Raw genomic sequence first — 16971 nt, forward strand, 5'->3', positions numbered from 1 at the left:
AAAATAGAATTACCATATGACCCAGCAATCCCACTACTGGGCATATACCCAGAGAAAACCATAATTCAAAAAGACACATGCACCCCAATGTTCATTGCAGCACTATTTACAATAGCCAGGTCATGGAAGCAACCTAAATGTCCATCAACATACGAAGGGATAAAGATGATGTGGCACATATATACAATGGAATATTACTCAGCCATAAAAAGGAACAAAATTGGGTCATCTGTAGAGACGTGGATGGATCTAGAGACTGTCATACAGAGTGAAGTAAGTCAGAAAGAGAAAAACAAATATCGTGTATCCACGCATGTATGTGGAACCTAGAAAAATGGTACAGATGAACCTGTTTGCAGGGCAGAAACAGAGAGACAGATGTAGAGAACAAATGTATGGACACCACGGGGGGAAAGTGGCGGGGGTGGTGGTGGTGGGATGAATTGGGAGATTGGGATGGACATGTATACACTAATGTGTATAAAATGCATGACTAATAAGAACCTGCTGTATAAAAAAATAAATAAAATAAAAATTAAAAAAAGAATTATGCACTGTCCCAGATGAAACTTCGAGGTCCTAAATCTGCTATCCTATGAGATCATGGCGACAGGGCACACCCTCATGTTACTTCTGAGTGAGAGTGAGACAAATGAGGTGAGAAAGTCAGAAAATTCCAACAGTAACTAAAAACTCTAACAGCACCTTAATATCTCAGGGACAATCATGGGTCACAGGGGTTTGCTCGTCTTAACCTTGGTACTTTTAGATGAAATATTTAATTGCCATCATAATTAATAAATGATGTAGATCAAATCCACAGGGCAGTCAATTGTCCCCCGAGCAATATGTCAGGGCTGGGCTGGGTCTATGTGAAGCCTCCCGCCCCTGCCATCCCCTCCCCATCCCCGTCCCCACCCCCCAGGGCCAAGTCTGGGTCCTCCCACTACCAGTAGTCATAAGTGTCATCCCAGTTGTCAAAGTGCACCAGGAAGCGGCTGTCCACCACGTCGGTCACACTGGCCACACAGATGAGGGATGGGTTCATGCGGTCCACGGCCTCCAGCTTCATGCCCACCTGGAAGCCCAGGGGTGGGGGACTCTGGGGGCAAGAAGAGGGGCTGCCACGGCCAGGCCCAGGCTGGCTTGTGCTGGCCCAGGACCCACCGGCAAAGGAAGAGGAGTAGGTTCCCTGGGGGTCATGCCTGGTGGGTGGGCAGGGAGGAGGGCGGGACAAAGAGGCTGAGAAAGAGGGTCCCTCCAGGGCAGAATCACCAACCTCAGCCCTGAGCCACTCAGGAATTTCTGGCCTCCAAGGGACTCTCAGAGGAAGCCTCACTGTGGCAGAAGATGACTGACTAACACGAGGCTACACACTCACCCAAAGAGCCTGCCAGGCTGAGCACAAGCCTCCCCTCCCCAGACAAGCCTGGCCCAGCTTGGGCCAAGGCAGGTGGGTCCACAGAGGGGTGGCAGAGAAAGAGGAGTTGACATGTGAGGCAGGGAGCGGCGGGGGCAGGGCAGGGAGGCACCTGCCACGTGTCGGGCATGAACTCCAAAACCCATCACCTCCCTCAATCTTTACCAAAGCCCTAGGGAGATGGGTATTATCACCCCCATTTTATAAATTAAGTGACTTGCCCAGGACCACAAAGCTGGTCAATGGTGGGGACAGGACTTAAACAGTTTGATTTAAAAATCTGCATCCCCCGTCACAATAGCTGGTAGAAGCCCACCGGTCACATGGGAACCTCAAAGTATGATCTCTGGGGCTGGACTGGGGCTGGGGGTACCTGCCCGTTCCTGGACAGCATGGTACAGCCCCTGGCCCATGGGGACCCTGGGCTTTCCAGATGGTAACAGTTGTACTGGGAGTTCCCTATATATCTCTCAAACCTTTCGCTTGGGATTAGGAGATATTTTAGCTGCGGGATAAAGTTGCCGGCTGCCTTGAACAGAGAGAAAGACAAGGGGTGAGTGTTGGAACTAAATGGGAAAGCCTCAATGTTGGTCAAAAGGAAGGAAAAAGCCACTCCCACAATACAGGCTTAGACCTGACACCAAGAACTGCAGAGAAACCCAAGCCAAAAAGAAGAATGACACCTCAGTGCCCAGGCTTGGAGGAGGATGTGCGGAGGAGAGGATTTCAGCGGTAGGGAGGAGGGAGGGAACTGGGGGAACCCCATAATCGGCTTCCTCCTCTGGCCCTGGGCCTGCCCAGTGGGCCCCTCCCATCTGGTGAGGACCAGAGCCCAGCTGGGGGCACCAGGAGATGAGTGCTTGTCTGCTGAGTCAGAAAGCCTGGCCGGCTGCAGTGAATCTATCCTGGTAAGCACATGTCCGCTTGTTCAGGGGCACTCACGTGGCTCTGGCTCACAAACAGGTGCTTGGGGGCAGCCTGGGTTCTTGTGCTGCGCAGGTAATGGCTCCAGCTGAACTCCTCCTCCTTGTAACCTGGGCCCCTCGTGGGGGAAGAACAGAGCACCGTGCAGACAGAGGCTGGGCCATGGCGTGCGCACCCCACACTGAAGCAGCAGAATCAGGCAGGCCTGAGGACCCCACAAGCCTCGAGAACCTGCCCAGGGAACCCCTGCTGAAGCAGAACACAACCGGGGTGGACGTCCGCTCAAAGGGCAAAGGGCAAAGCAGAAGCCCTGGGGCCGAGGCGTAGCAGGATGAGACGCAGAGAGGCTGGCTGTGCAATGGGAACAGGGAAGGAGCTACCACCAGGAAGGGGTGGGGGCAGGTCTGGGAGGCTCACTGTTGCTCACTGGGACCAACCCAGCTAGGCCTTACCTTTGGGGGGCTGCAGCTTGTGCCCCGTCTTCTCGAACCAGCCAGCGGGATGAATGTCAGGGGAACTGGCATTGATCCAGAAGTCGTGGCACTCGGAATACCCATCGAAGTGCAGACGTAGGCGGTAGCCACATACCTGGCCCCATGACGGGGACGGAGGGAAACAGTTGCTGCACTCCCCTTCCCTCACCTCTCCTGGCCCAGCCTGGTGTCTCAGGGGCTCTGGCAGGTCCCCCACTCCACCCCTCCTCACCCCCAGGTTTCCCTGCACCCTGCACTTTGCCCCACACCCTCCCATCCTGCAGTGAGGATGGTTCACGTACCCACGAGCCCTGAGCTCTGGGCACAAGACAGGTAGATTCTAAGGCACTCTCTGGCCCCTCTGAACCCTGGATAGAATCCCAAGGGCAGTGACCAAGGCTCAGGCCTGCTCAGGGCCCCCGGGGACCTTTCCTTCTGCTACCTTCTCTCACTGCTCAGACCTCAGCAAGCTGATGGCGGCTCCTTGAGCACGGCGCCCTTGAACGTGGCATTCCATGCCTCAGTGCTTCCGCTCGCTTTGCCTCTTGTGCCTGGAACATCCTATTCATTCACAACTCATCTCTCGAGACTCAGCAATGGAGGCCCTTCCTCTCTGAAGCCGCTCCTGTCCCCTCAGTGCCCCCCTGCTCACATCTGTCATCACCCCTGTGGGCTGTGGCCGTTTATCTGGCTGATTCCCACACAACGGTGAGCTCCTAAGAGGACAAGGACCTTGTTGGACTCGTGCCACCATCCCCGCCCTCAGGAGCGCTCCTCCTCGGTAACATCACCACCCCGACCCTTCGCCTGCCTTTTGTCCGATTTTTAGCTTTCTGCGCCTTCCCCTCCCCTTTCTGAGGGCAGTGCAGTGCCCCCCTCATCTGAGTTCGGGCCCTCCGTGCCCCTGGCTGGCTCCTTCAAGCCATCCTGAGAGGCATCACCAGGATGGGGGTGCCAGTCTCAGCTCACCTCAGCCACGGTGAGGATGAAGTACATGCTTGGGTGCTGAGGGTCAATGCCTTCCAACTTCATGCCCGGTTTGAAGCCATTCTTGTTATGAGTGACCACCTGGTACTGTCAACGCACAGATGGAAAAGGGCTCAGCTTCCCTCCAGCCTTACCCTTGCTTAGTGCGCTCAGGGCAAAGGAACTGCCTTTGGGCTCCACCCACCCAGTACTACCAAAGGGGTAACTTATTTGGAGATCTTTAGTGCAGGGATCCAAAGCAGGACAGACTAGCTCCTAGGTCCCTCGAACAATGGATTGCAGGGCTCTCTCTTACCCAAGTCATGGAAAGATCAGAATTGATTAGAAAGCACCAGAATTCAAAAGTCTGCAGGCCCAGTGATGGGTGAGCCTGGGTCCCACTCCCCTGTTTCTTCCCACCGAGGAAGCCCCTTACAGTGAGCCCTTTTCTACTCTGGGCCCCTAACGAGTCTTTCCACCTTCTATTCTGCAAGTCCTTTGAGGGATGTCAGACACAGAAAACACCAGAAGGCCTGAGTTTGGTGGTGAGTCCCTGGACTGGGAAGACAAGCTCTTCCTAGGAGGAAAGTATGTGACTCACATCCTGGAAGAGGCTGACGGGGGCAGTGACGGCCTTCTGTTCCTCAAGGTAGGATTCCCACGACCAGCCTTCCTTCTTCTCCCCTGAGGCTGTGGGCAGGAGACAGACAGGCTGACCGCTGGGCTGCTCCTCAAATACCATCTTCCAACCCAACTCTACCTTAACCTCCAAAACAAACTTTTGTCTGTGATTACGTGCTGCCCTCTGGTCCCACTCAGCCATGAGGTGCCGCACACAGTGGGCTGTACCAAATTCTGTCCGCCCCGTCCCACCCCAGCCCACTGTCAGCAAAAGCACTTCGGATTAGGGAGCGACTAACCGAGGTTAGAGTCTCAACCACAGAGGGACAAAGCTGCGTGACAAATCCTGAGCCAGAGGACTTAATCACAGCAACACCTAAGCTCACCGGGAAAGAAGAGGAAAAAGAGAGATGGGAGGAAAACATGCAATGAGGAAGAAACAGAAGAGACCACACAGAAAGAAGAAACCCCCTTTTCCCGATTCTTCTTCCTCTGAGCACTGACTGACAGGCTCACACAGAGACAAAATGTATGTATGTGTGCTTGGCGTGCCCACAGAGTAGAGACTGATTACACACACACACACCAGACATACACACAGAGTGCACACAAACACACACTCACACACACGTACTTTGGTCAGAGCCTACAGCCCTCGGAGTCTCCAGGTCCTGGGGAGGGGGAGCTGAATCCCCCTGTGGGACCTTCAATTTAGCCTGAGATGGAGTCCTGGCCTCCAACACAGAGGCGAAACATCCTTTAAAGATGGGAAAAGCTAAAAAAAAAAAAAAAAAAAAAAAAAAGATGGGAAAAGCTGGCAACATGTAAGGTAAGCTCCCAACGTCAGCCTGAAAAAATTTGCCACAATCAATTCATATCGCTTGGGTGAATAGCTCCAGCTTCTTCTAGAAACTTCCGTGCCTCAATTTTGTCATCTGTCAAATGCAGATCGCTTTGTCTACCCGAGAGGGTCATCAGGAAGAGCAAGTGAGATGCTGTGAGTAAAAGATCCTTATGAGATACTGGATCCTTCCCAGGTCTCCACGAAGGCCGTCTGGTCTGGATTCTCGCTCTGCCTAGCTCTGGCTCGCTTGGTGATTGCTCTGGGTCATTCTGGTGTGGAGTGGTTTGTCACTCAGGAAGAAGCTTTTTCCTTAATTGGAACCTACATGGCTCCTAGGAGCTGCCTAAGTTCACCAGTCACTCCACTGAATCTTGAGATCCCAACCATCTAACCCAGATGGGCCAAAGCAGGTATTTTCTTCACCAACAGATCAACTAAGCCAGGAAACTCTGAGACCTACACCGACACAGCAACCTAGAGCACTGCTCTTCCAACTCCCCTTTGTCCAGAGTGAAACCTGGGTCGCCCCTTAGAATAGCGGTCCCCAACCTTTTTGGCACCAGGGACCGGGTTTCGTGGAAGAGTTTTTCCATGGAGGGGGGTAGGGGGGATGGTTCAGGTGGTAATGTGAGCGATGGGTGGGGGGTAAGGGGAGCGGCAGATGAAGCTTCGCTCGCTTGCCTGCCATTCACCTCCTGCTCTGCAGCCCAGTTCCTAGCAGGCCGAAGACCGGACCGGGGGTTGAGAACCCCTGCCTTAGAACACATCACCCACTACGGTCCCTCAAGAAACTCTCACTGTTCCCATTCGGTCCTCATCTGGACTTACGGTGTAGGGGGAGGGGCAGGGAGGAGACTTCAGGATGCCAGGCTTAGCATCACCTTGCTGTTTCTGGCCACTGGCATTCCACATCATCCTGCATAATACCTGTTTTTTCAAATCACCAGTACTATTTACCAATCCCTTTACAGCACCCAGTTCTCTGTGGATGACATCTAGCTTTTTGTCTCACTCTTCCCAAACTATAACACAAGCCAAGGAGCTGATTAGCTGTCAGATTCCTCATCTCAGGCACCTCGGCCCCGCCTCGGCTCTTTCATTCCAAGTTCATTTCTCTTTAGCCATACTCCAACATGGCCAAGCTCTAAGCCCCTCATGCCATAGTAGAGACCTCTGACATCTTCACCTGCCATCCCTCACACTCCCATCCTTACCCTCCCATCCTCCCCGCCACTTCCCTCCCTGGGCCTTTATTACCTGGATTCTCTCATAGTCATAACGCATCTTTACAGTTTACCATCGCCCACCACTTCCTTCTACCTCAACCATTCCTTTTATCATGTAGGGGTACCTCCCATGCACCATGTCTGGTGCCAGAAACTGGGGGTACAGGGATGGTTCAGAGACTTCATATACGTGGTCCCCTTTAATCCTAACATTGTCTGGACATGATAGGCAGGGCTGGTAGTAATCCTTTTCACAGATGAGAAAAGAGATTAAATGTAATCCACTAGAGAGAGGCCTGACCACTAAACCTTTTAGTAATGACTAGACTCCCTCCCTGACCAAGCCTCCAGCCTCCTCCAGTTTCCTGCATCCTTTTTCCATGGTGAACAACTGGCTGAAACTTTAGGTAAATCCCCAAGCTCAAGTAAGTCCCAAAGCTCCCGTGCATGTTTGTATAGTTTGTGTACCATACATAGGTGCCCAGCCAAGAGGGTGAATGGGGGCTGAAATCTAGCTTGGCTCCTTGCCAGGCCACGTGGCTTAGTCTGCTATGAAGACAGGTTGCCTTTTTCTAATTGGTCTGTTCTGAAGGGGCACCTTTTTATAATTTGCACAAAGGCACCATATAGGCTGGCTGTAGCACCGATCCTCCCTTGATTTCCAGAAATGCTCCTTTGCTTATTTCTGCTCCCTTAGACTAGATGCCCCTGGCTAGCATTTTCTTAGCAAGGTCAGGCTGTCCAAAACCAAACTCGCAACTTCTCTGCCAAAGCTTCTGCCCCTCTCAGTATTCTCTATCCTAGTCAACAGCACCACACCATTCATCCAGTCATGCAAGCTGGAAGCTTGGAAGGGATCCTTTACATTTCTTTTTTTACTCCCCAGGATTCTTTAGTGCCTGAGTCCTACTGATGCCAACTCCTAGCTATCTCTTGACTATATCTCCACTTCTCCATGTTCTCTGTCCTTCTTGTTTTGAACCTAGTCCTAGAGCCTCTTAATTTACTGTGCCTAAAACTCAGTCTGTTGCCAGAATATCTCTAAAATAAAAATTAGTTTGTTATTTTTTTGCTTTGAGGTCCTCAACGGCTTTGGATTTCCAATCAAAAACCAAAAATCCAAATACCTTTCCACACATACAAACCCCCTAGTGAACTAGCCTCATCCTGCATTTCCATGCCTCTGTGCCTTTGCACATGCTGATCCCTCTGTCTCAGAGATTCTGTCACCACCCTGTCCCATCCTCCTATCTTTTTCTCATCCTTCAAGACCCAGCCATATCTCTGGCACCTAGCATAGGGCTTTTTTCTTTTTTTTTTTTTCCGGTACGTGGGCCTCTCAAAGCTGGGAAAAAAAAGAAACAGAGAGAAGGCACACGTAATAATAGGAGAAATTTTAAAAGGGATATCACTACATATCCTGCAGACTTCAAAAAGATAAAGGGATATTATGAAGAACTTTAACATTCTTTTGACGAATTCCCTTCGTAATCACCCAGTCTTAAGCCTACTTCTACACACTAAGGAAATTGCTCTCTTGAGTCACCAGGGCCACAATCCAATGATCTTGTCTTATTACTCAACTCTCTTGATCTCCATGTGCTACCAACCACCTGTTCCATCTCAGCATTTCCTTCTTGCTGTACTTTCTTGGCTGTATCTTCCGCCTCTTCTACTTCCATTACCAGTTTTTCTTTCTCCCACCCTAACCCTGCTCATTAATGGTGGATCCCTAGAAATCAATATAGTACTTCCCTCCCATCTTCTCTCTGGAAGCTTCTTCAGCATGGCTTCAGCTTTTCAGTAGATAATTCCCAAATGAATGGTTCTAGCCAGACCTTCCACTGGAAGGTCAACAGGAAAGACAAAAAAATGTAAAGAGAAGAACAGAACACCATGGTTCAAGAACAACCGATGACAAGCAGTCATCAGGATGCCACCATTGGCTGGCTCTTTTCATTTTAAATTGCTACAGATACATCTCTGTATTTATCTACTTCTTATAGAGCATGGTTAGCCAATTCATAATCAGTTCATTTTAAGACAGAATGCTTAATGAAGAGCCTGTTACTTGTGTTCCAAAAGTATAAGGGATCTATGCCTGGGAATACCAGACTCAAGAGGTTGGGCTCCATAATGCTGTGCTCTACTGTTTATCCAGCCCTCAGTTTCTACGGAGTATAAATGGACTCTTTTCAAAATCTAATGAAAGCCATGGGCCACCTCCCCAGGAAAATGAGCAATTCACAGAATTTTGCATGTAAATTTAAGAGGGCACTGCTGCAAGCGGCATACTGATCAATGTCTTGTACTGAATCACACACTTATATTCTCAACTTGTTCCCCAACTCTGCATGGCACTCCTTGTATTTTGATAGGAAACGTGTTTCTTATAACCAATTTGAAAACGGCAAGGATCTGAATAAATATTTCTCCAAAGAGAATATATAAATGGCCAACAAGCATATGAAAAGATGTTCAACATCATTAGCCATCAGGGAAATGCAAATCAAAACCACAAGGAGAGGAACTTCCCCGGTGGTGCAGTGGTTAAGAATCTGCCTGCCAAAGCAGGGGACATGGTTCAAGCCCTGGTCCGGGAAGATCCCACATACCACGGAGCAAGTAAACCCGTGCACTGCAATTACTGAGCCTGTGCTCTAGAGCCTGTGAGCCACAACTACTGAGCCCACGTGCCACAACTACTGAAGCCCACGCACCTAGAGCCCGTGTTCCGCAACAAGAGAAGCCACCGCAATGAGAAGCCCACGCAATGCAATGAAGAGTAGCCCCCACTCACTGCAACTAGAGAAAGCCTGCGTGCGACAACGAAGACCCAACACAGCCAAAAACAAACAAACAAATAAATAAATAAATTTATTTAAAAAAAGAACACACAAAGAGATACCACTCCATACCCACTATGATGGCTATAATCAAGAAGACAGTTAATAACAAGGCTTGGTGAGAATGTGGATAAACTGGAACCCTTATATGCTACTGGTGGGTATATAAAATGGTACAGCCACTTTGGAACACAGACTAGTAGTTCCTTAAAAGGCCCAACATAGGGTTACCATATGACCCAGCAATTCCACTCCTAGGTATATACCCAAGAGAAATGAACACTTATGTCCAGACAAAACTTGCACACAGATGTTCATATCAGCATTATTCATAATAGCCCCAAAGTGGAAACAACCCATATATATTCATCAATTGATAAATAAAGTGTGATCTATCCATACAATATTGTTCAGCAATAAAAAAGAGATGGAAAAAAAAGGGATGAAGTACTGATACGTGCTACAACATGGATAAACCATGAAAACACTGTGCTAAGTGAAAGAAGCCAGTCACAAAGGACCACATGTTATATGATCCCATTTATATGAAATGCCCAGAATAGGCAAATCCATATATACAGAAAATAGATTGGTGGTTGCCTACGGCTGGATGGGAATTGGTGGTTTGTGGGGAATGTCAATTAATGGGTACAGGGTTTCTCTTTGGAGTGATGAAAATGTTTTAAAATTGATTGTGATAATGGCTATACAACTCTGTGAATCAACTAAAAACCACTGAATTGTACACTTCAAATGAGTGGACTATATGGTATGTGAATTATATCTCTCTAAACCTATTAAAAAGTTGTTTCTTGGGAGTTCCCTGGTGGCCTAATGGTTAGGATTCCTAGCTCTCACTGCCATGGCCCAATTTGATCCCTGGTCGGGGAACTGAGATCCCACAAGGCGTGCATCGTGGCAAAAAAAAAAGCTGTTTCTTGTAAAAATATGTATAAAGCACTAACTGTAAAAAAATGGATATGTTAGACATCATCAAAATGAAAACTTTCTGTTCCTCAAAAGACATCATTCAGAAGAAAACAAAAAAGCTAGCCAAAAACTGGGAGAAAATATTTGTAATATATACATCTGACAAAGGACTTGTATCCAGAATAAAGAATTAATGACAATTAATTCAAATAATTAAGACAATAACTCAATTCAAAATGGGTAAAAATATATGTCTAAAGTAACTATAAGGAAATAGAACAGGATTTCTCTGAACCTGAAAAGGCTATAACAAGTTGACCCCAAAGAGTGCCACTGCAGATACTTGACCTGGATGTGGGCAGGATGAGAGATGAAATGAGAATATCAGTAACTGTTAAAATTATCAGAATAGCTATTAACGACTATATAAATTATTAAGACTTCTGCAATGGTGTGTTAGAAAATGATGCTTCATTGGACTTCCCTGGTGGTGCAGTGGTTAAGAATCTGCCTGCCAATGTAGGGGACATGGGTTTGAGCCCTGGTCCGGGAAGATCCCACATGCCATGGAACAATTAAGCCCGCGAGCCACAACTACTGAAGCCTGCGCACCTAGAGCCCGTGCTCCACAACAAGAGAAGACACAGCAATGAGAAGCCCACGCACCGCAACAAAGAGTAGCCCCTGCTCGCCGCAACTAGAGAAAGCCCGCAGGCAGCAACAAAGACCCAAAGCAGCCAAAAAATAAATAAATTTAAAAAAAGAAAATGATGCTTCACACAAAACAATCGAAAAGGTGAAGGAGATATATGGGAGAGAAGGCTGAGTGTGTGTACATGAGTTACATGGTTCTAACTCTTAAACTATTGGAACATTCCATCAGGACTAGATACATCAGGTCTGTAGAACATGAATCCAATAGGGTAGCCATCAAACTACCAAATAGAATGTAGATAAAATACAGATTATCCTCACACACAGGACATGCAAGCAGCCCTGCCACCTCCACCTCTACCCCAAAATTCTTCTCCCAAAAGATCCCAAAAATGAGTGGAAAAAGATTTTAGCCATAAATGCAAACTTCTGTCTACTGACAAAGTTTCTTCCCTTGAAAAAAGGCGGAAGGGAGAAAATATCCAGAAACAAATGCCACACTAATGTTCACAGTTGAGATGGTGAAATGTATGAATCAAAAGATAACTTTAGACTGGTCAACGGGAGCCAGCTAAAAAAATGCTGGTTTAAGAATGTATTTCTGGGGAGGGAATTCCCTGGAGATCCAGTGGTTAGGACTCTGTGCTCTCACTGCCGATGGCCCAGCTTCGATACCTGGTCAGGGAACTAAGATCCCACAAGCCACACAGTGCGGCCCCAAAAAACAAAAAAAGAATGTATTTCCTTAAGAGAGATAGAGCAGTTGAGCCAACAGCAGTTAGACACTAACTCCTTCCTCTATTTAAGACTTAAGATGCCATAAACCAATGAGAGCTAAGACTTTGGCTTCTGATGTGACAGCCTCGGGTGAAAGAGAGAGCAGTGAAAATCTGGTTTGGCTAAGATGGGCAAAATATGGAATAGGCACTATAGAGTTCAGAGCCCTGGACACAGATTGCACTCTTCTGTATGGCACTGGATCCATCAAGGCAGAATGATGCCCTAGAACTGACCTTGCTCTCTGGTTCTCTCTGGGACAGGAAAGACAGTGACTCATGCAACTGAGCCATGGTCCAAGAGGAAGCACCAACATACAACTCCTCCATTCATCCACTGAACAAACACATTTACTGACAGTGTACTCCACACCAGCCTCTGGACTAAGGACCAGGGATACAAATGCTTAGTAGAAGAAGATTCGGTTTTGAGGGAGGAAGACAGACATTGCTCCCCAGTATCTAGGTGATTATAAGTGTGATAAATGTTACTTGGCTCCAGTTGGCTGTTGTCACATGGCAATGTGGAGATGGTAATGGAGAAGACCTGAGGGCCAGAGCTAACTATGAATGACCTTTGTTCCATTTTTCTTAGAACTGAAGGGTCAGAATGGGGGCCCAAATAGCAAGGTCAGACCAATGACCACTACGGACTTGCTCACACCACCACATGGTGCCATTAAAGGCTGCTCAAGTCTTTGGATATTGTGAGGCCTACTCACAACTGGATAAACAAACACATGATATAAGCCCCAAGAACACACATATACTGATGCACAAACCAAAAACACCGTCTCTCTCTCTCTCTCTCTCTCTCTCTCATTCTCTCTGTCACACACATGCTAACTTATGGTTATCTGTATATGTACAACACACTATCACAATGGTAACCCACACTCCCAGCCTCACACTTCCGAAGGTGTATACACACATGAATATAATATATACACGGGCCATCATACCAGGCTGGCTGCTGTTCCACTCCTCACTTTCTGGGGTGCTAGTGGTGGGCTGTCCCTCTGAATCCTTTCCTTCTTCCTGCTTCTCCTGTGGAAGGCAAGCCAGATCCCAGCTTCCTGTCCTCATGGATTGGCGTGAAGCCTCAGCCTCTATTCCTGGCCCCTGCCTAGCTCTCTGGTCACATGGTGCTCTTCCCCAAACAGATGGATATTCTTCTAGGCTACCAGCAGGAACACAGCTCTGGCAGACAGTCCCTTACCACATGGGCAGAGACTCACATTAGCACACCCCCCCTAGTTACACAGCCTGACTACAACTGTCCTCATTCCCAGGTGGGGAAACTGAGGACACAAATACTTGCCCTGTGCCAATTTTGCCTGCCCAGTGGAACTTTCATGCTCTGTCTTTTCCAGCTTCTCTGCAACTAGAGCCCTGTGCTCCCTGGCCTCTGGCTCAGAGATGGGGCTCCAGTGATGAAGCTTTCCATCTGCCTGCACATCTACTTGGTTACTGATTCATGTCAATGTGACTTAGCCCTGCCACTAGACTGAGATGGGAGCTCTAGAAAAACAGGAGAGCGGTTTATTTATTTCCCTCCAACCAAGTACAGGATCTGACTCAGGGTGGGACCCCAAAATATGATGAGTGAGTCACTATGTGTCTTCTCTAGCCCAGCCCCACGATCTGGATTAATGGAGGGGATAGTGGAATTGAGGTACAGCCTCTAGCCTCCCCCTCCCCTCCCCATGCCCTCTTCCTACCATGGCCTCCGGCTCCGAATCCTCCTCAGATAGGCTCTGATATTCCCTATGCTTCCTTTTCTTCATGGGTTTGAGGAGCTCAGAAGCGCTGGTGCAGGAGTTGTTCTGGCCTGAAGAGTTCTCCACTATGACTGACCTGAGGGAGGGGCAGCCTGAGGGAAAGAACTACCCACCCTGCACCATCCACACCCTCTCCTAAGCCCTGAACAGGCGTGGGGCTTTGAGGCCCGCAGGCAGAGAAGAAGAGGTGAATTCCCTCCCCCCTTACCGCTCCTGGAACAGCTGGGGGCAGCCATCATTGGAGGCACCAGGATCTGGACCAGCGCCTTGCTGAGGCCCACACGCCTGGCATTGGCAGGTGCCATCATCCTCTGGCGGTTCCTGAGGGTTATCTTCTGGAGGGTCCTGGGGGACGTCTTCTGCAGGGGGCCAAAAGGGTCTCAGGCCTCCCACCCATCACTTCCACTCTCAGGCTCCGCCCACCTCGGAGCCCACGCTTGGCCTCCCCTTTGGTCCCCCCACCTTGGGCTCCCCTACTGGATAGCCCCATCTACTTCCCCTCCCACCCCACCCCACAGCCTTCTCCGCCCCAAGACCGACCCGTGGGCGTGGGCACACCTGCTGGCATCCGGGCCACGCCCCCTCGGGCCACGCCCCTGGCCTTGGCTCCTCAGGGAGTTCAGGGCTCCCCCTACTCCCACAGGGGCCCAGCTTCGGGCCTTGGGCTCCTACCCGGCTGTTGGGGGCCCGCATCGCCACCTCCCGCCAGGGCCTCGCCATCTTCGTACTCGGCCACGCCTTCCCGCCGCAGCTCGGGGCTTGGGGGCTGCTCCGCTCCTACCATGTTCGGCGGTGAGTATTCGCTTATCTGAAACTGGAGTGCGGAGGGTCAGAGGACCACGGCTCCTGTACTGGCCCTTGACCCACCCCTAGTCAGCATGGTCCCTCTCCAGCCGCCTCACTGCAAGCCACGCCCCCGGAACCCATTCCCCATAAGCCACGCCCCTAGGGCTCCGCAAATGTCTCGTTTGGGGAGGTCTGCACTCCAAGCCACGCCCCCAGAGTCCCTCACTCCAAGTCCCACCCCCAGAATCCTTCCTCTCGGCCAGCTTCCACACCTTCCGCCTCAGGCCCCGCCTCCAGGCCCGCAGGCCCCGCCCCGCAGCTGCGGCTCGCTGGACCCCCCCAATCCTCACAGATACTGACCCGCAGGCCACTTCTAGAAGGCGGGTCCGCGGCCTCGGTCCACTCCAGGAGCCGCACTGTGCTGGCGCTGGGGCTGGCCGCCGGCCCAGCGCTTAACTGTGGCAGAACGGTGGCGGTGACAGGTACGCTGCCAGCCACTCGTTCTGAGGTGCCCACATGGATCTGCTCCCGCGGAAAGCAGGACACATCCAGGGCACTGCTGGGCAGACCAAGGGTGGCCGAGCTGGCTGCGAACAGATACACGGACAGACACGACACAGATGAGCCTGGTGGCCCTGCCCCAATCTGGCCATGCATGTGTGCAGGCAGGTGAAAAGTATCATCTCCTCCCCAGGACCCACACCTGCTTGGGCAGGTATGTGGGTGCTTCTCTTCCCCAGACCCCTGGCTATGCCCACCTGGAATGATAAAGGCAGCAGCGGGCAGGTGAGAGCCTGAACCTGGGCTGTCTCTGGCCACCAGGTGCACGCTGACCTCCCCTGTGGAGGGTCCCTTCAGTGTCCTCAGCATCTCTATTTCAGCATGCCCCTCCATCCTGGTAGGCCTACAAAAGGAACGCAGCCCCCAAGGTGATCAGGGAGGTAAGAGGCCTCCTTGAGGAGGAGCTGCCCACCCACAGAGAAAAGCCTCAGTGCTGAGGGGAGTAGGGTGTTTTAGGAGCCCAGCATCAAGTTTGGCTCCTGGCTCTATCCAGGTCACTCAGGTGAGGGCTCTGGCCAGGCCCTGCACCTCCCCCAGTCTCTGTAAGATGGGCATGTGTGAGGGTGCTTTGTAAACTGACGTGCACACTCTAGGGAGTCGCAGGCAGTGTGTTTCAGGCCAAGGTTCTGTCTGGCCAGCTGTCTCAGCCAGCTGTCTCATGGCACAGCCCAGGCCAAGTCCAAACTCCCCCTCTTTCTCAACCCCCACCTCCATCCCCAACAGAATCACTCCCTTCTCCCTCTGGGGATTCAGAGCCTTCAAGTACCAGATTCTCCTTCACTCATACACGTTCATTTTCCTGGGAGATGATCTTTCCTGTTCGTGTTCTTTTATGCCCCCTGTCCACCACTCCCTCCAATCCCAAGCACAGAGTAGGCACTCAAACATCTGTTGAAGAAATGTATGCATCTGAAGAGCAAAGAGGTAGTGTATGAGAACGCAGGCAGTGCATGATTTTGCTTTAATCAAGCCAGGGCAGCAGAGACATTCAATAAAGAGTTAGTTGAACAGGTAAGTTTATAAGAAAGAAGACCTAGTGACATAACAAATGGGCTTAATACCTATCATTTACTTAACTCCTAAAATGTGTCGGCCACTGTCCTAGATGCCCTCCCAGCACCGTCCAGTAGAATTTTCTGTGATGATGGAAATGTCCTATACCTATACTGTCCAACACAGTAGCCACTAGCCACATGAGGCTACTCAGCACTTGAAATGTGGCTCATATGTCTGAGGAACTGAATTTTAAATTTCGTTTAACTGGGCTTCCCTGGTGGCGCAGCGGTTGAGAGTCCGCCTGCCGATGCAGGGGACACGGGTTCGTGCCCCGGTCTGGGAGGATCCCACATGCCGCGGAGCGGCTGGGCCCGTGAGCCATGGCCGCTGAGCCTGCGCGTCCGGAGCCTGTCCTCCGCAACGGGAGAGGCCACAACAGTGAGAGGCCCGCGTACTGCAAAAAAAAAAAAAAAAAAAATTTCGTTTAACTGTACTTAAATTTAAGTAGCTACCGGGGCTGGCCATAGCTATTGTTTAGCACAGAACGACTTTATACATTTTCTTTTTTTTTTTTTTGGCTGCGCAGCACGTGGGATCTTAGTTCCCCAACCAGGGTTCGAACCCGCACCCCCTGCAGTGGAAGCGAGAAGTCTTAACCGCTGGACCACCAGGGAAGTCCCTACATATTCTAATTAGCCTGTCACCTCCACCTCCAAAACACATCTCAGAGTCTGACCACTTGCCCCCATCTCCATCACCACCATGCTAGTCCCAACCACCATCAGCTCTCCTTGGACTTCTGAAATTGCCTCCTAATTCATCTCCCTGCTGCCTCTCCAGCCCCTGCTACAGTCTATTCTCCACTAAGAGCAACTTTAAAATTTTTCTTCTTTTTTTTTTTTTGCGGTACGCGGGCCTCTCACTGTTGTGGCCTCTCCCGTTGCGGAGCACAGGCTCTGGACGCGCAGGCCCAGCGGCCATGGCTCACGGGCCCAGCCGCTCCGCGGCATGTGGGATCTTCCTGGACCGGGGCACGAACCCGCATCCCCTGCATCGGCAGGCGGACTCTCAACCACTGCGCCACCAGGGAAGCCCTAAGAGCAATCTTTAACAATGTAAACCAAATCACAAAATTTCCCTATCCACAATTCCCCAAGGGCTCTTGGC

General features: G+C 50.4%; 1 protein-coding gene across 2 annotated transcripts in view; it reads right to left on the reverse strand.

Annotated features, from left to right (window-relative positions):
- Positions 1-15392, reverse strand: part of L3MBTL1 (L3MBTL histone methyl-lysine binding protein 1) — a 31502-nt gene extending 16110 nt beyond the window's left edge. Inside the window, exons 1-11 of one of the 2 annotated variants that reach the window (XM_032606637.1) lie at positions 15006-15392; positions 14608-14834; positions 14134-14275; positions 13670-13820; positions 13402-13537; positions 12643-12727; positions 4385-4473; positions 3787-3891; positions 2797-2932; positions 2363-2454; positions 951-1102 (exon numbers count right to left, since the gene is read on the reverse strand). In XM_032606637.1, the coding sequence (XP_032462528.1) occupies positions 951-1102; positions 2363-2454; positions 2797-2932; positions 3787-3891; positions 4385-4473; positions 12643-12727; positions 13402-13537; positions 13670-13820; positions 14134-14275; positions 14608-14834; positions 15006-15141 (1451 nt within the window). In that variant the 5' untranslated portion in view covers positions 15142-15392. Of the gene's footprint in view, positions 1-950; positions 1103-2362; positions 2455-2796; positions 2933-3786; positions 3892-4384; positions 4474-12642; positions 12728-13401; positions 13538-13669; positions 13821-14133; positions 14283-14607; positions 14835-15005 lie in introns of those variants that run through there. The other variant, XM_032606639.1, reaches the window with a different exon arrangement.
- Between the last annotated feature and the right edge of the window lie 1579 nt (positions 15393-16971).

This window comes from Phocoena sinus, chromosome 15, assembly GCF_008692025.1.
Source record: "Phocoena sinus isolate mPhoSin1 chromosome 15, mPhoSin1.pri, whole genome shotgun sequence".
Classification (NCBI taxonomy): Eukaryota; Metazoa; Chordata; class Mammalia; order Artiodactyla; family Phocoenidae; genus Phocoena; species Phocoena sinus.